General features: G+C 61.6%; 3 protein-coding genes across 6 annotated transcripts; 2 read left to right on the plus strand and 1 right to left on the minus strand.

Annotated features, from left to right (window-relative positions):
* Positions 1-3,981: 3,981 nt before the first annotated feature.
* LRRC61 (leucine rich repeat containing 61) lies at positions 3,982-16,731 on the plus strand. The gene is made up of 2 exons (XM_039253881.1): positions 3,982-4,064; positions 15,212-16,731. The coding sequence occupies exon 2, from the start codon at positions 15,370-15,372 to the stop codon at positions 16,147-16,149; it is 780 nt and encodes a 259-aa protein (XP_039109812.1). The 5' UTR covers positions 3,982-4,064; positions 15,212-15,369; the 3' UTR covers positions 16,150-16,731.
* ZBED6CL (ZBED6 C-terminal like) lies at positions 3,988-11,451 on the plus strand. 2 transcript variants are annotated; one of them, XM_039253879.1, is made up of 3 exons: positions 4,002-4,064; positions 6,172-6,458; positions 6,866-11,451. In XM_039253879.1, the coding sequence occupies exon 3, from the start codon at positions 6,903-6,905 to the stop codon at positions 10,158-10,160; it is 3,258 nt and encodes a 1,085-aa protein (XP_039109810.1). In that variant the 5' UTR covers positions 4,002-4,064; positions 6,172-6,458; positions 6,866-6,902; the 3' UTR covers positions 10,161-11,451. The 2 variants fall into 2 exon arrangements, with proteins under 2 accessions (XP_039109809.1, XP_039109810.1); XM_039253878.1 differs by lacking the exon at positions 6,172-6,458 and having other exon boundaries at positions 3,988-4,064.
* A 133-nt stretch (positions 16,732-16,864) lies between the features above and the next one.
* RARRES2 (retinoic acid receptor responder 2) lies at positions 16,865-20,332 on the minus strand. Of its 3 annotated transcripts, none has more exons than XM_039253882.1 (6): positions 20,240-20,332; positions 19,081-19,313; positions 18,740-18,844; positions 17,780-17,875; positions 17,408-17,525; positions 16,865-16,980 (listed from the first exon to the last, which is right to left on the minus strand). In XM_039253882.1, the coding sequence occupies exons 2-5, from the start codon at positions 19,252-19,254 to the stop codon at positions 17,409-17,411; spliced, it is 492 nt and encodes a 163-aa protein (XP_039109813.1). In that variant the 5' UTR covers positions 19,255-19,313; positions 20,240-20,332; the 3' UTR covers positions 16,865-16,980; position 17,408. The 3 variants fall into 3 exon arrangements, with proteins under 3 accessions (XP_039109813.1, XP_039109814.1, XP_039109815.1); XM_039253883.1 differs by having other exon boundaries at positions 19,081-19,352; XM_039253884.1 differs by lacking the exon at positions 20,240-20,332 and adding an exon at positions 19,579-19,697.
* Between the last annotated feature and the right edge of the window lie 666 nt (positions 20,333-20,998).

Below are 20,998 nucleotides of genomic sequence, written 5' to 3' on the forward strand. Positions count from 1 at the left end.
CAGAGCCTGATGCAGGATTCGACACCATGAACTGAGATCATGCCTGAGCCAAAGTTGGACGCTCAACCGAGTGAGCCACCCAGGCGCCCTCTTATTTTATTTTTTAAATGTTCATTTTTGAGTGAGAGAGAGAGAGAGAGGGAGAGAGTGTGAGCATGCGTGCGTGCACAGTGGGATAGGAAGAGAGAGAGAAGGAGACAAAGATCGGAAGCGGGCTCCGAGCTGACAGCAGAGAGCACGATGCGGGGCTCCAACTCACAAGCCCGGAGATCATGACCCAAACAGAAGCCGAGCGCTTAAGTGACTGAGCCACCCAGGCGCCCCATGTATCTGTGTTTCTGTTTCCTGTCAAAAGTCCATGACATAACTTACAAACGCAGCATCCTCTCAATGAAAACACTAAAGATGGGGGAGGAGGGGAAGCGGTGGATACTAGAATAGATATGCATATTCTCAAGTTCTCAGGAAAAAATAAACATGCGAGAACTAACCAGGAAATTACGGGGAAAGCAGAGTTTGGGGACACTCCCAGATACAAAGGTATGATAAAGTCACGACGTGCAAAGCTACAGAAATGAAAACAATGGTGCTGGCACGTGGACATCTCTGAGGCACTGAGACAACCAAATAACATTATAAACGACGTGATCGGGGCCCCTGGGTGGCTCAGTCGGTTAAGCATCCGGCTATAGACTGTGGCTCAGGTCATGATCTCACCCTTGGTGAGTTCTACCCCCGCATCAGGCTACTCGGTGACAGCGCGGAGCCTGCTTGGGATTCTCTCTTTCCCTTCTCTCTGCCCCTCCCTGGCTTGTGCCCACGCATGAGCTCTCTCACTCCCTTAAAATAAATTTAGAAATAAATTTTTATTTTTTATTTTGTTTAGAAATAAATTTTTAAAAAGACTCGATAAAGCGTAAAGATGTGAACCCTTGTTGCAGAGGTCGCAGTTTTAGCCCAAACTGGAGGACTGGACCAGCCTGGGGTTGGCTTGCTGGGGGCCAGGGGAGGGGCGCTGTGAGGGTAAAACCCGCAACCACTGCCTAAGGTAGTGACCCCAGCCTAGGCCCTTTCATCAGTCTGACCCCAGAGCTGCCAAGAAGCTCAAGGTAGCCGGTGACACAAGACTTGGGCACTTTGGTAGCGAAAGGGCATTCTCTGCCCAGCCCAAGGTGGTAGGGTGTCCCAGTAGACTTGTCCCAGCTGCGGCACCACCGCCAAGCAGCGGGGAAACTGCCCCGGGAGATCCCCCCGGGGCGGGGGGGAGGGGCTTCCCGAATTGCCAGGTGGGCCTTCAAGGCTGGAAAAGACCCCGGATTACAATTGCTGCGCTTCCTTCTGTCTGCGCGCGGGTCGCAAGGGGCCTCGGACATCGGCTAGCAGATAAAGACTAGGCCACCACTGTCCCGCAGCGCGTGTGACTGCTTTCTCCGAGGCCACGCCGCTAAGGACCCCCAGTCAAGGTGAGGAGAGCGCGGCGACCGCTGGCGGAGCGGACCCTGCAAGCCCCTGGGGTGCCGGCCGCCGCCGGCCGCGCCTGCGCACTGGGGGCCTGGCCGCCGGCAGGAGGAGCGTACCATCCGCAGGCAGGGGTGGGCGCGCGTCGCTCCCGGAAGTAGCCCCCGCGCGTGCCGGAACCCGAGCCCCCTACCGCGGCTCCTTTGGGCCTTTGGCGCCGTCCGGCGGCTCCCGCCGTGGCTGGGGACGAAGCGCGGCGGCCGGTGGGGCGGCAGGCTGGTCACTACCGACCGCGGCGGGGCTGTCGGCTGTGTCGAGAGCGGCGCCCGGCCTCGCAGCTTCGCGGGCCTCGTCTCAGCGGGCGGCCAAGCCCCCCACCCCCCGGGCCCCAGGCCCTAGGTAAGCCGGGGAGGGGGCGCTGCGGTACCCCCTTCACCGCCGCGGCCGCCGCGGCTGGGGGTGGGGCGCCTTACCAGGCCCGGCCCCGCCCATCAGATGGCCCCAGGGTCTCCCTCCCTGGCCGGCAGCCACCTCCCAGCGCCTGGCGCCCAAAACGGGCCCGGTGAGGCCCAATGTACCGGACAGCGGTTCTGTCCAGCACTCGCTCTGTGCCAGGGACTGCCCTTGAAGTCTTTTGGATATTTTAGCTCACGGAACAAGCCTGTGAGCTTGTGGGTGGGTACTGCTGTCCCTGTTGTGTAGATGAGAAACCCGAGGCACCCTAGTGCGGGGTCGTAGCCAGCTGTTGTGTGGGTAGCAGCCAGGATTTCAGCCCCCGTCCCCCGGCTCCCGACCTCATGCCGTTCAGCCCGTTAAGGAAAGCAGCCGCGCAAAAAACAGCAGCGGGCTCTCCTGGTGTGTAATTTAAAACCGATCTCATCTTCGGTCACTTTTGCGTAATGTGAAATCTATCGACGCGCGGTTATTACTTAAAATGTCGCGCTTAGGGTTTGCAGCTAGCCACATTCGCGCGCGGGTGGACCCCCCAAAATATATAGTAGTTTGCTCTACTCTTTTCCTTCCTCCCATTCTTCACCATCTTTCTCCCTGCAGGTGAATGGGGGGGGGGGGACATGCAGAGCCCAGGACTTGAGGGCCCAGCAGGTGCCTTGAAATGTCCTGGGGTCTGGGATGGATAGACCGTGCACAAGCTAAGACAAGACGGGGCTGGCGTGTGGGATTGGGCAGTGAAACCTCGGTGCAGGGGCGCCATAGTTAGGAGATACCCAGGGCGGGCTGAGCTCTGCACAAGGCTCTGGGGTCAGGCAGGCAGAGAAATAGAGAAGTGGCTCCTTTCCTTCTGGGCGCGCACATGGGGACAGGGCTGCTAAGAGCAGTTAGAAGAAGGCCCTGCTCCTTGCAGCCAGCACAGATGTACGCGCTGAGGCACCTCCCAGCTCAGGCTGTAGATGTATGGCTTCCCCTGGGGAATCTGTAGGCTCCTGGGCACAAACTGCCTCAGTTCCTTCCCCCAGCCGCACTCAAGGGCTTGCCTGGCCCCACAGCCATCCTTCTTTGCTCTCAGAGAAAACAGATTCCTTCTCATCTCCAAAGATGAACCTGCTCACCGCCGGTGCCCTGCATCCCTTTCCCAAAGAAAGTTCCTGCCATCACTGCTGCTTTCCTGCATCTGTTTATTTTCTCTTCCCACTGCGCCCCTTTCTCTGTTTGGAGATGGAGCCAAGCCTTTTACCTCCCGTCCCAAAGTGTGGCCCTCCTTTCCCCACCCCACCTCTGACATGGCAGGCACCTGTGCCCCTCCCTCACCACCCCAGTCCTTAGCACACGACCATGTCTCTGTCTTCTTCGTCCTCTGCAGCGACCTGTGACTCTGCCTGGCCTGCCTGGAGAGCCTTCTCTTGGCCTCCCTAACTTGCCTTTAGTTTCTTCTGTGTCTGTCTGTCATCTTGGAAGTCCCCTCCCCCTCTGGCCTCTGCAGTGGCAGTGTTGCCTGGCCAGCAGCCCGCCCCTCTCTCCCCCATTCAGCCCTTTCCCTTAGTGTCCGTGGAGACTTTCACATGGATCTGTACCGTTAGCTCAGACCCGACCCTGTATCTGTCACACGTCCTTCTAAAGATTTGTTGCAGAAGAACCTCGAATAAGTATAACCAGAAGTGACCTGCACTTCTAAAGGGGATCACGAGGGAGTCCCCTCTCTGTCCCTAGGTTCTCCTCCACATGTGTCTCTGGAAGAGCTGTCCAGACTGTCCCCTCGGCCCCAGTCCCTCTGCCACTACCTGCTCCGGCCCTCCTCGCCCCCGGAGCGTGTGCCTGCCTCATGTGGCCCCACTGTGGGACTCCTGATGCTGCCCAGGGTGTAGCCCGAGGGACCCTGTCACGCAGTTGTCCTCACAAGTGCACCTGTCGTCTCTCGGGAGAAATGTCATAAATAACTTCTTACCGATAATCAAAGTACTGGAGTTTTTGAATGATTTTCTTTTCAAATTTTACATCTCAGATTCACTTCAATTCCAGTTGGTCGTCCCCGTTTGCTTTGGTGGAAGAGAAAGCGGTGTGTTACCATCGGTGACTGCGCCTACGCAGGGTCCCAAATATACCCTCAGGGAGTCCATCAGGATTTGAGGATCCTGAAGCAGTAGCTGAAGGTAAGCAGCCCCTCACAAGACAGAGTCTAAAGTCCAGTGTCATAGAATCTGTCCCGTGTCACTTATCTATAGGTTAGCCCGCGGCCCTGCCGCCACAGCGCAGACACCACTTACCGTGGTCTGGCGCCGTGAGCCCATTTCCAGGTTGTCTTCTTGTCCCAAGGCCAGGGGTGCCAGCCGGGTACTTCCCCTCCTCTGTTTGTGTCTTCAGGGCACAGGGCTGGCTTACGGCAGGTATCTGGTGAATTCTCATTAAGTGGTCGAGTGGATCGACCAAAACAGATGTACAGATGGGACAAGGCAAATTGGAGAACAGAACAGGATCGGTGTGAGCCAGGCCGCAGTCCTAACACACAGTGTTTTTCCCAGTGTTTTTCCCTTTGCTCGGCCGTCACCGTTGCGGGCAGGTCTGGTTTTGGTGGCTTGCTCTGAGCTCTCAGTGGTGGCGAAGAGCCACTTCCGGAGGCCTGCTGCCGGCTCTGGTCTTCGCTCTGCCACTGACCCTCACGCCCGGACTCAGGCTCTCCGATTCGTCAGTCATGAAATAAGAGCCGGGGTAAGCCCAGCCCGGTTCTGACGTCCCAGAGCGCTTCTTCTGGGCCAGGACGGTGTCTCGCCGTTCCCGGGCACCCTTGTTCAGCCCTTGCACGGTGCCTGTCCCATGGGGGTCACACATGCGGTGCGGCAGCAGCTGGGTTGTTGGGCAGGGGCCCTGGCGTGATGCCTCTAATCCTTCTGAGGTTCTCCCAGCTGGGAGGGGCTCCGCGTCACGTGCCCTCACCTCCTCACGGTCAGAATCTTTTGGAGCTGCCTTGGTGGGCTTGTACCTGCTAAGGCAGTCCTGCCCTCCCTGGTGATTCTATTTTTCTCTCTTTTTTTTTTTCTCCCTACGTGCATGTGCAATAGAGGGGTGAGGGAGAGGGTGGGCACTGGTGGCCGGGGGAAGGAGCAGAGGGAGAGAGAGAGAGTCTCAGGCAAGCTCCACTCCCAGCGTGGTGATTCTTTTTGGGGTTTTGTTTCGTTTTTTATGTTTTATTTATTTCTAAGAGAGAGAGAGAGAGAGGTAGCGTGAGTGGGGGAGGGTCAGAGAGAGGGAGACACAGAATCTGAAACAGGCTCCAGGCTCTGAGCTGTCAGCACAGAGCCCGATGCGGGGCTCGAACCCACAAACCGTGAGATCATGACCTGAGCTGAAGTCGGATGCTCAGCCGACTGAGCCACCCAGGCGCCCCGTGGTGATTCTTTTTGGTGTTTAGTGTCTCTCAGCGTCAGAACGTACCAGTTTGAAATCTCCCTGTTCAGGCCACATCTTGTGCTGGCGCAATGGGACTTGAAGTCCACTTGCTTCCTGAAGTGTGTGGTGAGCTGTTAGTTAACCTTCTGTGAGGCTTCCCTTATCCAGAGAGATGTGTTCTCGTGCTGGGCTTTTCCTTTCCTTCCCATTCCCTTTCCTGTCTTTCTCTTCTGACTTCTTGGTGTCTCTTTTCTGGTGTGCCTGGGTCTGAATGTGACCTGATCTCTAGGAGAAGGAACACGGAGAAGGTCGTGCCTAGGCTTGAGCGTCTGGGTGGACGGTGTCCCGTTTCCGAGGGTGAGGGGCCTGGAGGAAGACAGGTGAGCGGGAGCTGGAGAGAGCTCTGAGCCGGAGAGAGGCTCACGGGGCATCAGTGTGCAAGCGCAGCCCCCTTGGGGAGGGTGTGTGAAATAAGAAACAGGACCTGGGCGTGAACCCTGGGAAACAGCAGGAAGAAACAGGCGGAGGAAGAGGGGCCAGAACAGAGACCGCAAGAGAGGTGCAGGTGGAAGTGTGGCATCCCAGGGCCACAGAAAGATGGCCTTCCAGACAGAGGACGTGGGCCAGCCGCCGTGGGTTGCAGAGAGGCCCGTTGGAGGCGGTACCTAGGGGGACGCTGGTGGCTTTGGCAAGAAGGGAGCAGAGGGGGCGGAGCCAGAGTGGGCTTTGAGGGGGTGGGAGGTGAGGAAGCGCGAGCAGCTCTTCAGGAGTCTCTCTGGGGCAGAGAGAGGGGAGTGACAGGGCACTAGGGGGCACGCGTCACTGGCATTGGGCTCCCCTGTTCTGTGCTCCTGTCCCGTGTCCCTGACGCAGGCTGACTTCTAGAGAAGGAATTTCACAAGATCTAAGCAAGGCCTCTGGCAGCCTCACCGCCCAGTACCCAGCGTCATGACCTGTTTTTGATGCCCTGCCGTGTGACGGGCATAGCCCAGGTGCCCGGGATGCAGAGACGTGGGCTCCACGCCCCCCGGCCTGAGCTGATGGCACCTGGCACTTGCGCGTCTTCCAGAGAGACCTGCCTGACTTCTATCTGTCCCCTCTTTGGGGACTCACAGCTGCAAGTGGCGCCCCTTCTTTCCCCGCACCTCCCTGTTGTGCGGGTCAGTCACTTACTTGCGTCTGTCTCTCACGTGCACACAGGGGCCTTGCCGACCTTCTACGTTATCCGCAACAAGGCACAATTATCACGTGCCCGCTGGGTTCTCAATAGACATCGAAAGGAGAAAGAGCAGCCTCAGTTAGTTTGGCAAAGATGGACATAGAAACCACTAACGCACAGAGGGCCGTGGGGATTCAGGTTGAGGGCTGTTCCGTTCAGTCCGGAGGAGTGGATGGCAGCCTCCACCCAGGAGGTTGTGGTCCTGAGACTTTTGTCCTGGGGCTGATTTCCTAGGATCTCCCTGCACTTCCATCGTCTCTCTGCTTCTCTCCCCTCCGGCCTTCCCCCCCCTAGTCCCCACCGTTGAGTAGGGGAGCTGAGAGCCGTTCTTTTCATCTTGCTTTGCAGCCTGGGCCCATCTTCTCATTTCCCCAAGTTCCCAAGCATGTTGGAAGTAGAAAAAGTCAGGAAGCCCCCCAAGAGGCAGACACCTTCAGGATCGGCGGGGCAGGGGCTGCCTGTGTGCGCCGACTCCTCCGTGACCAGACCCAGGAGCCCAGCTGCGTCCCTGGCTTCTCCTGGCTCCAAGTTTAAAACCAGAGCCACCAATACCTCTCACGGACTTGGCTGGGGTGCTGAGGGGCGCCTGCCGAAGACCGAGGTCAAACTTGAGTTTGTGGATCTAGAAGAGAGGGCTGTCAGTGGCCACAGCGAGATCGAACTGTTTGCCTCCCCGGAGGGGAGTGAGAGGGATCTGCCCCTACGGAGGAAGAGACCTCACCCCTTCCCCAGTTCCTCGTCCATCCCTGCACCTGACCGAGTTTTCCTGGAGGCGCAGGAGGAAGGCACCCTGGGCCTGCATGTCCATCGAGAGGTGAGCGAAGCCTGCTCCCCGGGGAGGCCCGGTCTGCACCCAGCTGCCTCCCGTGAAAAGTGCCAGGCCAGCCCTGGGCGGAGTAAGCCAAAGGGAGACTCTGACCTCTGTAGCCTCAAATGTGTGCCTGGGCCGGAGCCCACCGGGCAGCCCGGGAAGAAGGTGTCCAAGCAGAAGGCACGTGGGCAGAGGGAGGAGGGGGAGCAGGCAGGAAAGAAGCCGAGGGACCCAGTGCTCGGCTCCGGCCGGTCCCCCTCTACCCCGCCGCGGCTCCAGTCAGCCGGCGCGGACCGGCCAGAGGTGGGCCCGCCCAGCGAGAAAGAGAAGGCAAAGCAAACTGACCTCCTCATCGCCCATCTGGCCAGAGAGGTGCGACGCCTCAAGAGGTGGAAGAAGAGACACTTGCTTGCGGCCGTTGGGGACAAGTCACTGCTGGGGAGCCTCCAGAAGCCACCCTGCCTGAAGAAGCTGGTCAGGACTCTCAAAGCGGAGACCAAGGGCTGGGCGTCTCCCGGGCAGCCCCCCAGCCCCCCGGACACCACGGGTCACAAGGGCGCGGCCGATCTCCGACGGTTCTTTACCATTGACTGCAAGAACGCCTGCCGGGTCACCTGCACTCTGTGTCATGCCAGCGTCAGGCAGGGCAAATTTAAGGGGCATTTCCGAACCTCAGGCCTGGTCTGTCACTTGGTGAGTAAGCACGGACTAGAGAGAGAGGGGAGGCAAACTGCAGCCAGCCCGGGGGAGATGCGGGGAGGTGCCCCAGAGAAAAAGCACAGGGGCCCACCCTCACAGACCACTGGCCTCGCCCCCCAGGGGCTGCCGTCACCAGGACACCACGCAGAAGCCTCCCCCCTGGTGGACGGTGACAGGCAGCTGGCCGCAGGCGGGCCTGAGCAGCTGTCACCGGCTCCACCGCTCTTGCCTCCTTCCCACCAAGATGAACCAGCCAGTTGCCCGCTGGCGGTCGGGGAGGGCAGGGGTGGCTCATCTGCCCTCCGCCAGCCCCGGGCTCAGGCCTGGACCCAGAGCATCGCCGAGTTGCTCTGCAGCCTGGCGTTGCCGCTGTCTTTTGTTTCATCGCCGCCTTTCAGAAGGTTTATGGCCCAGGTTGACCCTAGCTACCACGTGCCGCCTCCAGCCTTCTTCTCCGGAAGAGCCCTGCCTCTGCTCCGGGAGGCCGTCGGTGCGCACGTGTGTCGGGAGATGCAGTGGGCCAAGGGCAGCTGCGCCCACCTCACCATGTCCGCCGCTGCCCAGGACGCGGTGGTGGACTACGTGGCTGTCACCGCCCACTGGGGAGCAGTACGGCCGGGAAGCCGGCAGGTGGCGTCGGGGAGCCTGAGAAAGCAGGCCGTGTTGTGGGTTCGAGGCCTGCCCCGGGAGAGCTCTCTGGAGGAGCGGCAGCGGGCACTGCGGGAGCAGGTGGGCCTGTGGCTCAGCCGCAGCTCCCTGCAGCCGGGCTTCCTGGTGGCAGGCGGCTGCCCCAGCCTGGAGCAGGCAGCAAGGACAGAGGGCTACACCCCCCTCCCCTGCTTCGCCCACTGTCTCGACTCCCTGGTCAGGAGCTTCCTGTGTCACCACCAAAGCGTCCAGCTCATCCTGGGGACGGTCCAGGCCATCTGCGGCCATTTCCAGGGCTCTGCGGAGGCCCGGCAGCTCCTCGGCCAGCTGCAGCAGCAGTGTGGCCTCCCGGCCCAGCAGCCCTTCTGGGAGCTCTCGGACCACTGGGTGTCCGCCTGCTGCTTGCTGGAGTGGCTGGTGGAGCAGCAGCAGCCGCTGCAGGAGTACGAGAAGAAACACCAGCTGGGCAAGGCTGGGACGGCCCTGTCCGCTACGTTCTGGAGCCTGACGCACAGTCTGGTCACGCTCCTGCAGCCCTTCCGGGTGGCAGTCCAGGAGGCGAGCGCCGCGCAGGCTTCACTAAGCCAGGTGCTGCCCCAGCTGCGCTACCTGCATATCTTCCTGGAGCAGGTTAGCAGGCATTTCGAGGACCAGGGCAGCGGGGAGGCAGGGGCGGCTGTCCGCCTGGCCAAGGGCTTGGCCCTGCAGCTCTCCACAGACTGCCAGCTCGACGAGCTCTTCCACCGCAAGGAGTTTGTGCTGGCGACCCTCCTGGACCCCCGCTTCAAGGGCAAGATGGAGTCCATCCTGCCCGCAGGGGCTGACATTGACCACTGGAAGCAGGTGCTTGTGTACAAGGTGAAGGAGGTCATGGTGTCTGACTACTCCCTGCCTCCCTCGCCCTCCCTGCACAGCCCCAGGGCAAGTCATGCAGGTCCCACGCCAAGTGGCCGCCGCGTGGCCAGGAGTCTCAGGGCTGAGCGGAAGGGCCAGGAAGTGCCTGTGTGGGGAGGCGGTGGCCCCGGGTGTCTGATGCTGGGCCAGAGGGAGAAGAGCTTGCTGGAGCAGCTGGAGAGCGTGGGGCTGCTGGCGTCCGAGAGAAGCGGAGCCTCGCTGTCCACCGAGAGCCATCTGGCCAGTGTCATCGTCAAGAAGTACCTGCGTGAGAATGAGACAATTGGCGCCCAGGAAGACCCGCTAGTTTACTGGGAGAAGAGGCAGGAGGTCTGGCCGGCTCTGGCGAGACTGGCCACTGTCTACCTGTCCTGTCCCCCGACAGCGGCCTTCTCCGGAAGCGTCTGTGCCTCCCTGGGCAGCCCTGCGCTTGCGGAGCACGGCGCCCCTCTCCCGGTGGCGACCATAGAGCACCTCCTCTTCCTGAAGACCAACCTGGAGAGTTTCCCCGACTACCCCGCCCCTGCCCTCATCTTCCCCAGGGGAGACCCGGCCGAGGCGGGGGAGAACAGCGAGGCTGACCTCGTCTGACGCCCTGAAAGTCTGCCTGTGGGAAGTGTGTCTGGCCTCAGAGAGGAGGCCACAATTCCGCACCCTAGGGCATTAGACAGAGATGGCCGGAGTCCTCACCTGTTTGGAGGGAAGAGGGACAGGTTCTCGGTTCTTGACACCTTGCCTTCCCGCCACTCCCCTCCCCCACCAGGGTGATGTCATTTTCCATCCACCATTGCTTAATTTATTTCTAGTAGTTTGTGCACAGAAAAGGTTAACTCTGTCCAAAAGTGACTGTAAGCTGTACCGCACAGCCAGCCCGAGCCTGGCGAGCTGTGGACGCTGTTTCCAGAGCTCCTTTCACTGGAGAGGAAAGAAACCCTGAGACAGAGTAGCCATTTTAGGAGGGCAGTGTACGAGCACGCAGGCGACAGTCTTCTTGGGGCCTGTAGCTTCTCCTGGGCCCAGAGGGGCCAGAAGCCCCTACCTCACGGGGCTGCCCCGCTAGTGAGGAAGAATGAATCGAGCACAGCTGATGTGCCCAGGGGTCAAAACATCACCGGCACGTTGTTTCCAGACCAGTGGAGACCTCGAGGCCCCTTCCTCTCTAGATGAACGCAGTCTCGCTCAGAAAGGTCTTCGCGGCCTGCCCCGGCCCTAGGGAGCTACGTTTCTGTCCCTCCTGCAGCACTCCCCCCTCTCCCTGGTCACTTGTAAAGGGCAGATTCCCCGCCCCCCACCCGGCCCGGAAGCAGGACCCAGTGTTATCAGACCCACCGGTGCCAGCCTGCCCAGCACCCTGTCAGGACAGGGTGCGAGTGCACCAGACCGGGAGCTGGTGGCATTGGGGGAGGAAAGAAAGAAAGGGAGAGGCAGGAGGCACTGGGGCAGGCCTGTCCCACCCCCGCCCCCCGACCCCTTCCCGCACACGACGCAGGGTTGGCCCTCCTGAGGAGCCGGGGGCCCAGGAAAGGTGGCCCTGAGGCAGAAGGTAGGTAGCAGAGATCAGGCAAAACGCTCCGGGTCTGACTTGCGCTCAGCCTGGCTTTGGGGTGCGTGGGTGTATGGGGTGTGCCTGGGAGGCCCGTCCCCTCGCCTCCTTTGAAGAGGGTGGCAGTCACTCAGCCTCCTTCACCGTGGGAGATTTGGGAGTTACTGGGAACGGAAGGAGAGGAGACCAGTTCACTCAGCCTCTGTTAATACGCAGACATACTTCCTCTATTTTCTTTACCTGGGGACCCTACCCTCCGTCGTGTTGAGGATGCCGTACTTTCGTCAGAAAACTGTAATTACTGCATCTTCACCTCCTAAATAAAGCTTTGTAAACATGTTTAGTGGTTGGAGTAGTGTGATATAAAGTCCAGTCTCCAAATCGCTCAGGTCACATCCTCCTCCGCCCAACCCTACCCACCCCCCCCCAGCTATATTAGGCTCCTCTGTCTGGGAGGGGAGGGGAGGGGCCTGGACTATTCTAGATCAAGTTGGATAGTAAGCTCAGAGCATGGCCCTGGGCGGCTCTGCTGCCTTTCCTAAAAGTGCACGTGTGGTTCATGTGATTTGTGTGGTTCGTGCTCAGAGTCCCGCACCCCCTCCCAAATTCTTATTCAGTGGGAGAGGGGGGAATGTGAGGTGCCCTGGGGGCTGGGCCTGGCTCTTCAGGGTTAGCAGGCCAGGAGGGGGTGTGGGGACTGGTAGAAGAAGGTGAAGGAGAAGCTGGCTGGTTCCCAAGCAGTGGCCCTTGGTGGGGGGAGAGCAGTTTTGTCCCTTGGGGACACTTGGCAGTGTTTGGAGACGTTGGCTTCTCACAGCTTGTTGGTGGGGCTGCTCCTGGCTTCTCTGAGGCACAGGGATGCTGCTAAACTCCTGCGACGTGCAGAATCACCACCACGACAGAGACTCCCCCAGTCTCAGGTGGCAGTTGTGCTGATGCAAAGGACCCTCATCTCCACTGGGGAGGGGAGGGGATGGGCCGGAGGAAGGGGCTCCGGGGTCATTGAAGCAGCCATGTGACTGTCCACTTGAGGGGCAATTCGTTAACCACTTCCCCCTTCCTACCTCAGCTGGCTCCTGGGCATCGTTTTACAGCCCACTAGCTAGGTAGGTAAACTGAGGCTCATTAGTGGCAATTCAGAACGAGGGAAGGTGGCCCTCCCGCAGGATAGACGAGTGTCCGCTCTGCCTTAGTCACGGTCCCATCCGTGTGACCAAGTCCTGCCACAGACACATGCTGGACCAGGATGGGAGGATCCGGGCTCCGGATGTTCAGGGAGGAACCGTGCCGCAGGGGGGCAGGGGGGTGGGGGTGTGCTGTTCCATCGGCAAGGCCGCCCGCCTGCCCGTGTGTTAGCAGGGTTGCAGGCTGGGAGGGCGAGTGCTCAGGCGGGTGCTCGGGCAGGCTCAGACCTGCCTGCCTAAGGCGTGCAGATTCCAGGGAGGATGCGAGGGGGCAGAGCAGAGGTCTGGGTGCTGAGGAGTCCGGGTTCTGTAGCCAGCGGGGACGTGGTCCCATGAGCTGGAGGGCTGAGTGCCTCCTGCCAGGCAGGACCTCGGGGCCCGGAAGTCCCGATTTCCAGTTAATGTGCTCTTCGCTCCTGTTTCCTCTTCTGCAAAAGCGCTCCTCCCAGCTGTAACGTGGGGAGCACGTGCAGTTCCCCCCCTCCCCCAGCCCCACCACTGCCAGGTCCCCTGTCCCTTCCCTCCATGGTGGCCATCTCTGTCTGGATGGTCACTGGGCCAGTTCCTCAGGGCATTGCTCCCTAACCGTCGTGGTCGGGCTGGGGGCTAGCCGCCGCCTGGCGCTGCTCCACCCAGGGGCCGCCTCTCGAGTCCGGTGGCCATTTTAACACTATGTCCGTCACTGGGTCCTTGCACACCTCCGTCTGGCTGCTCGTCAGTGCCCTCCATCTAGCTTCATAAATGTTGGCATTCTTTTGAGATCAGCTCGTGACTGCTCCCTTTCACTGTGCGCCAGGGGCTCCTGACCACGTTCACCCCCAAAATAGTGTGTGGTTGGGAGGCTGTGCATAGTCCTGGACAGAGGCTGCAGATACTGAGAGAGCTCTGTGGCCTGCGGAAGGCCGGCCCGTGAGCCACACGTTCTCACCGGGCACCTTGGCAAGTGACGCTGGAGTCCCTTCAGCCTGGAGCTTCGGCCGCCTCCCGGGCCTGATGCACACGGTCACCTCCAGCTGAATGTCTTGCCCCCCAGGCTGTCCCATGAGCCCCACACATTGGGGAAGGGAGCCCCTGCAGCCAGTGACACGGCCGGAGCGTTAGAAGCTGGTCTAGACTCTTCCATGCTCACTGCCCTCCGGGAAGCCTGTCTTTCCAGTGCTTTTATGGCAGTTCTGCACCCAGTGCGAGAACCCCTCTTGCACCCCCCCACGTGACAGTTTTAAGTGGGTGCAAAGTTGACTGCGTCCCTTGCTGCTTACAGGCCCTGTAGATCCCATTCGAATACAGTGAACCGGACCTCTTAGTGGATGCCTGAATCGCTTTTGGAAAGAAATGAAGTGGAAACGAAGGGGTGTTGTGGACTAGAGGGAGCTAGGTAAAGCTGTGGGGGAGGCGGATCAGATGTTCGCAGCCTCCCCAGCTCCCCGTGGGGGTGTGGGAGGAGCTCTGGGCCTGGTTCCCTTGGAGAGGGAACTGAAAAGCCGTGTGGATTGTGTAAACGCAGACTTGGGACTCATCAACACCCTGGAGTCCAGGTTTTATAAACAGCAGGAGTGAATGGTCCCATGGTTCTTTGCAGGCGTCGCCCTGCCTGGCCCAGGCCCGGCCAGAGTCTGCAGGGTTGGGACTCCGCCACTGGAGCAGAGGTCCCTTCTTGTTTTCTCTCTGCTCAAACCTTGACCCTGCTGTGGCCAACATTGCCAGGCCTCCTCCCTCCTGCTCCACGGCCTTGCACTGGCACCTATGCTTATGCTGTCCCCCGGCCGTTGGTACTGGAAAGGCCCTCCCTCCCCTGCCTTTCCAGAACTCAGGATGGGTTCTTCCCATCCAGGTCCTTCCCGCCAGGATGGCCTCTTTGCCTGGCCTTCTCCCCGCTTGTGTTCTTTGGAAGTGACGCCATGTTTGCAGTGGGACCGTGCTGTCTGGCACGTAGGGATCGATGCCCGTCCGTCGATGCCAGAGTAAAGAGCTAGTTTGGCGGGTGGTAGGCCGGATGGTGGAGAGGTGTGCCGTCAGGACTGGCAGTGCTGCACCTGCTCGCGGGACCTTCACCCTCCCTTCCTTTCCTTGACCTCAGTCTCCTCATCTTGGACTGAGAGCTGAGCCTTCAGGCCCCGCAACTGCGACCAGAGGCTACGTGTTGGCCCACACAATCTGGAGACCCTTCTGAACGCGTTGCTAATGTTTGAAAAAAACATTGAGTCAGTTTTAAAAGATATAAAGAAGTGGTGGGATTGGGGGGTCCTGGGTGGCTCAGTCAGCTGAGCGTCCGACTTCGACTCAGGTCATGATCTCACAGTTCGTGGGTTCAAGCCCTGCGTCGGGCTCACTGCTGTCAGCCTGTCAGGGCAGAGCCCACTTTGGATCTTCTGTTCCCCACTCTCTGCCCCTCCCCCACCTACATTCTCTCTCAAGAAAATGAATAAACATTAAAAAAATTAAAACTAAATCTGAGTCAAGACCATTTGCGAGAGGACAGAGCAGGACCCATCATGCTGCCATTTGGGTCTGCATATGGCAGGAAACAAAAAGGAAATTGTTGAGGGTGGTGACCTATAATCTATTCAAAAACTAATTAAAATAGTTAAAAGAAAACACCTCAGGATTCATAAAGATAGATCACGAGTGGCTGCCGAGAAAGGAAAATTTAGAGATTGTGCCTTCTGGTGCCGAGACGGAAAATGGGAAGATTCTGCCTTCCGTCCAGTGTGGCCGTAACTGCCAGAGCTCGTCAGGGTCCCCCTCTTAGGTGGGGGCCTGGGCCTGGGCCACCTCCCTCGAGGGGCTCTGTGGCCTCAGGTCTTGCGGGGCCAGCCAGGCTCCTGCCTCGGTGGTCCAGGCTGGGTGGTGCAGTCACCTGCTGCGGGCTCGGTGCTCAGGAGAGGCCTGCTTACCATTTGCTTGTCCGTCCTCAGGAGCGTCCGGTCCTCGAGCAGGGGTGCTGGAAACAGGCCCCCGCACCAGCCTGAGCACACTCGGCCCCCTTTTCGGGGCAAGCGGTCAACTGCCCCCCCCGGCACCCGCGTCCCTGCGGCAGGACCAGGGCCCCAGCCGCCTGGACTGACGCCGTCTGATGGAGCCCCAGGCAGAGAAGCCAGGAGAGGCGGACGGGGTGCGAGTCACGCCCCAGCTGCTCAAGTCGCGCTCTGGTGAGTTTGCCCTGGAGTCCATCCTGCTGCTGAAGCTTCGGGGCCTGGGGCTGGCCGACCTGGGCTGCCTGGGGGAGTGCCTGGCCCTCGAGTGGCTGGACCTGTCGGGCAACGCCCTCACCCAGCTGGGCCCGCTGGCCTCCCTGCGCCAGCTGGTGGTGCTCAACGTCGCCGACAACCGGCTGACGGGGCTGGAGCCGCTGGCCGCCTGCGAGAACCTGCAGAGCCTCAACGCGGCGGGCAACCAGCTGGCCGCCCCCGCGCAGCTGCAGTGTCTGGCCGGCCTGCGCAGCCTCCAGTGCCTGCGGCTCCGGGACCCGCTGGCCCGGCTCAGCAACCCGCTGTGCGCCAGCCCCGCCTACGCCGCGCTGGTCCGGGAGCTGCTGCCCGGCCTGAAGGTCATCGATGGCGAGCGCGTGACCGGGCGCGGCAGTGAGTTCTACCAGCTGTGCCGTGACCTGGACAGCTCGTTGCGCCCCAGCTCCAGCCCGGGCCCGAGGGCCCCCGAGGCGCAGCCCTGGGTAGAGCCAGGGTACTGGGAGTCGTGGCCCGGCCGGAGCAGCTCCATCCTGGAGGAGGCATGCCGGCAGTTTCAGGACTCGCTGCGGGAGTGCCACGAGCTGGACCGCCAGGCCCGCGACAGTCTGGCCCGGGCCGAGCAGGCGCTCAGCCCCGCAGGCGCCACCTCATCCTTTGTGTTTTGAGTATCCCCGCGGCCCGTGGCAGCTGGGCACGTGGCCCCAGGGTTAGCATACTGTGGCCCAGCTGCCCATGTCTCCCCTACGGGGACACGTCCACGCGCTCCTCATGCTGGCCGCCGGGCCGCAGACTGGGCCCTTCGTTTATCTGTGTTCCTAAGAGCAGCGCCTCCCTCTTCCTCTGCCTCAAGGAAAATCCCATACCGTCCCTCCCCGAGCTGCAAGGACACACCCCTCGGTGGCCTCTGGCACGTGTAAGGACTCTCCTCAAGCGGCCAGGCACCACCTGCACTGTGCACCTGGGAGGAGGCCGTGTCCACGGCTGCCACGCCTGGCTGCGCGGGTCTGAGACTTGAGGGAAGACAGTCGCTTTTTCATAAGGCTGAAGATGAGAAAGGTCGGGAACCTGTGTCCGCTGTCCCGGCCAGTCCTGGGAGAGGCCGCGGCAGAGCCCGGAAGCTGGCGTTGACCCACCTTCCAAATGACCCTCTGCTGCGGGCCCCCCCCATCCCCTGGGACCCTGGAGCCTCCGCTGCCCACCCTCACCCACGCCGATCCCTATTAAATCTTTCTGTTTTAGGAAGCATTGCTGCCTGTCTGTCGGTCTGTCATTTTCCATGCGCGAGCTTTGTTTTCCCAGCTCTTCCTCACTCACTCCCGCAGCTGAGCTGAGGAGAAGGGGGGCGTGCAAGGGGGGGCGTGCAAGAGAGGCAGCAGCGCATCTGGGAGAGCAGTTTTATTCGCTCGGGGGTAATGGGATCGGCCTCCCTGGGCGCAGGGACGGAGGTCAGGCTTGCACTGGTTCCCCTGCTACTGTCCGGGAAGCGGGACGAGCGTCTGGAGGAGAGGACAGAGAAACCAGCTCTGACTCCTCTCCCCCTTGCCCTCCCCCGCCGTCTCCCCAGCCAGCCTCCCATCCCCAAACACTGGAGGGCCGTCCCGCCCCACGCAGCCCTCCCTCGCCCCCGCTCAGCCCTCCCTCGCCCCCCACGCAGCCCTCCCTTGTCCCGCCGCCTACCTCAGCTGGAGGGCAGGGCCTTGAAGAAGGCAAACTGTCCCGGGAAGTAGTAGCTGTGGGGGTCCTCCCCTGCCCGCTCCACCCGGCCGCACTGCGCCTCGTGCTGCTCCTCAGCCTCCTGCCGGCGCCAGCAGCTGCTCAGGNTCCCCAAACACTGGAGGGCCGTCCCGCCCCACGCCCCCCTCCCTCGCCCCCCCCCCCCCCCCCCCCACCCCCCGCGCAGCCCTCCCTTGTCCCGCCGCCTACCTCAGCTGGAGGGCAGGGCCTTGAAGAAGGCAAACTGTCCCGGGAAGTAGTAGCTGTGGGGGTCCTCCCCTGCCCGCTCCACCCGGCCGCACTGCGCCTCGTGCTGCTCCTCAGCCTCCTGCCGGCGCCAGCAGCTGCTCAGGCCCCCGGCGTCCCCGCGGAGGGCGTCCCCACAGAGAGTGCCCGGGGAGGGTGCCTGCACCCTCTGTGGCACCCACCTCCACATCCCTTGGGGAGTAGCGGGGCCAGGCCCCTCCCCCCTCCCCCCTTCCCAACCTCCTCAGCCCTTCCTCGCAGGCTCCACAGGCGCCGCTTCTCTCCCTGTTACCGACCTCCCCCCGCCTCTCCCCCTCCTCCTCTGCCCACTCGTACCCGCTGAACCTGCGTGAATATGGGGCAGTGGACCATCCGGCCTAGGACTTTGTCTGCAGAGTTGAGCTTGACGCAGGCCAGGCATTTCCGCTTCCTCTGCGGAGGGCAGCACGGGGCGGGAGAGGAGAGCGGTGAGGGCAGGCCTGTGGCCCCAGCGGGACAGAAGCCGGGGGCTGCGTGCCGGGGACGTGGGTCCTCCCCGCAGGCCCTAGGGCTGAGCGAGGGGTCCCGCCGGCCAGCTGGTTCTGGGTGAGGCGCAGCCCGGGCCGGGGAGCTCCCGGGCCTTGAGCCTGTGTGGGCAGGACTCCTTCCCCAGACGGCCTCTCCCCACCGGACTCTCACCTGAGCCACTCTACTGAGCTGTCACATTTCTTTGCGTTTTCTTAGAAGATTTGATTGGAACACAAGGGTTGTGACAGCAAAGTCTGGAAAAATCACTGGTATAACCCAGTCCCTCCTTTAATAGATGGAAGGAACTGAGGCCTTCAAGGAACCCAGAGTGACAGGCTGGCGACTGGAAGGGCGGGGACTAGAACCAGATGGTGGTGCTCCCGGCCGGGGCGTCCCGGTGGTGGTGGTGGAGTACAGCTGAGCGCGGCTGCGGATCAGCCCAGGCTCGGCCCTGTCTACCCGAAGACTCACGGAAAGCGGGCAGTTCAGTGGGCCTGAGATGGGCGCCCGGCAAACCCCGAACCGTGGGCCTCTTCCTCCAGTGACCAGAAGCCTACGGGATGAGCTCGGACGGAGGCGGACTCTGTCCGGAGAACGTGCGTCCCGGCCCGGGCCGCCCACAGCACCACAACCCGGGGCCCACACGGCCAGGCCGGCCTCTAGGGAGGCTGCCCAACCTCGGGGCTCCTTGCCGGATCTCTCCCTGCACCCCGGTGACGTACGCTCACACCAGCGAATGCCCCCGCCTCTCTCTCTCACACACGCGCGCACACACAGGCCTTCGCTCACCCCATTGGGCTTGACTTTGCACTCAGCTTTTTTCCAGTCTTTCTTCCGGCAGTTGGTCTGCTGGAGCTTAAATTCCAGCCTCACAAAGGTCCCTGCAGGGAAGGGCTGCCGACAGACAGAGACAGGTCAGCATCCGGCTGAGTGGGCAGAGCGATTCCGATTCCTGGATGTGACTCCCCCCCCCACCAGGTGGCACTTCCAAGGAGGCGGCTGGGATGCTGGCCTCCCGAGAACCAGGTGCTCAGAGCCCAGGCGCTTTTGCATCTGCTTCCTCGGAACAAGCTTGTGGCCCCCGTCCCCTCCCCTACCCTACCCTCCCCTCCCCAGGCAGTGCTGCTGACCGTGTCCGTGGCACTGTCCACACCAATCTCCTTGAAGGCCCACTGAACAGGCGGGTGTTTGTGGAATTCTTCCAGGGCCACCTGCAGGCCCCGCTGCTGGGCCGCTGTGAGCTCCGCGCTGCCCACGCCCACCAGGCCCAGCCACAGCGCCAGCGGGATCAGCAGCTGCCACATGGCGTCACCTCTGTTGCCCCGGCCCCGCACAGAGTGTGTTCGGCTCCCTGGCCCTGCAGCTGGTGCGGGGGGCAGAGGTGGAGGGGCAGGAAGTGGCCCTGAGATTCCCCTGGTATTCCCCTGGTGCTCGCGCCCCCCCACCCCGCCCCCCAGCTTTCCTGGGATCCCGCTCAGCCCACAGCTGGCCTTGCCCTGGCTAGGTGCTGAGCTGGCTTTTGTCCTCAGGCCAACAGCCTGGGAAGCCCTCCTGCCTCCCGCTACCACCGCTCTCGGCCTCCTGATTTCTTTCCCCCGTGTCGCCAGTCCCCTCTCGGCTCCCCCTACCTCAGCCTCTGCAGTGCGCTTCTCCCCCAGCGCCCTGAGCCTGCTGGCTCCCTCGCAGCCCTCGGAGCCCGGGCTTCCCTCGGCCCCCAAGGCTAACTCAAGGGGGAGGGGGAGGACACCGAATGGAGGCCAGCTGGAGGCCCGAAGGCCAGAATATTTTGGGGAGGACGAATACGAATTTTTTTGGGAGGACGTAAACACAAGGGAGGGGCCAGAGCAGGGTGGGAAGGGGGAACGGAGGATGCTTAACCCTCCCTGTGCTGGGGCTGCTTGTGGCCACTGGCCCTGCCCCTGCCCCCAGAAACCCAGGTCTCAGTCCCGCCCCACTGTTCTAGAGGCAGGCGCTCCCCCCTTTAACTCCTTTTCTGGGGCCTTCCCCACCACCCCTCTCCCAGCCCTCCTGATCCCAACCCCCAGCCCCGCCTGGGGCTGCCTGAGGCGTGGACCCACCCCCTGAACTCTGGTTACAGACAGTCTTAGAATCAGGAGGTTACAGAGGTGGAAACAAGCCCCCTTGGTGAGAGATATCAGGGTGTTGCCTTACAGCAAAGGCTCATGGACGGACAGACGGACAGTCGGGTTGACCGATCTCACCCTTGGAGCTGCTCCCTGTGGCTCCGCCTTTCACCCAGCTGCCTCCCCAGCCCTCTCCCCTTCTCACCTCCTCTCCCGTGCCTCGGTCTCTGCTGCCCTTCTCCTGGCTGACTGTGGCAAGCCTGTCAGCCTCTTCCTGTCCCCCACCTTCCAATCCACGGTCCGGTCTCCATCTCCTCCCACTGCCCCCCCACCGCGGCCCCTCCAGCTGCCGGCCCTCCCAAGGCTCCTCCCCACCCTGTTAGGATAGGCCTGGGCAGCCAGCCCTCGAGACCTCCCACCTCCCATCCACCCTCCCGGGTCCCCGCCCTGCCTTGACTTGCCGCCTGACCTTCACCCCAACCCCGGCCAGTCCACCCTCCCCCCACCCCCCTTGGCTGAGGAGCCCAAGTGTTCAGCGGGCCTGGCCCAGCTTCTCCATGGTCCTGCCTCTGTGGGGCTGCCCTCTTCTTCGGCCCCTCCTGGGTGCCCGTCTCCAGCATCCTCAGACCCACATTTCAGGAAATCCTTCCCCACAAATACAGACATCCTTAAATCTGATGAGGCCTTAGGAGTCCTTTGACCCCTCCCCCTGCGTCCCAGGCCACACACACACACACACACACACACACACACACACACACACACAGAGACAGATTGAGAGAGAGACAGGAGTATGGTGCCCAGCGATCCTTATCACCAGCAAGCATGTTCAGTCTTGATCCTGCGTATCTCATCCTTGGTGGTGGTGGATTCTGAGGTCTCATGGGAGCCTGCGGGCACGTAGGAACGGGGTGATGGAACTCATCGGGCTGGCATGGGAGGAGGGGGACACTGTCCAAATACC

The sequence above is a fragment of the Hyaena hyaena genome, unplaced genomic scaffold (genome assembly GCF_003009895.1).
Source record: "Hyaena hyaena isolate Hyena2069 unplaced genomic scaffold, ASM300989v1 scaffold_471, whole genome shotgun sequence".
Classification (NCBI taxonomy): Eukaryota; Metazoa; Chordata; class Mammalia; order Carnivora; family Hyaenidae; genus Hyaena; species Hyaena hyaena.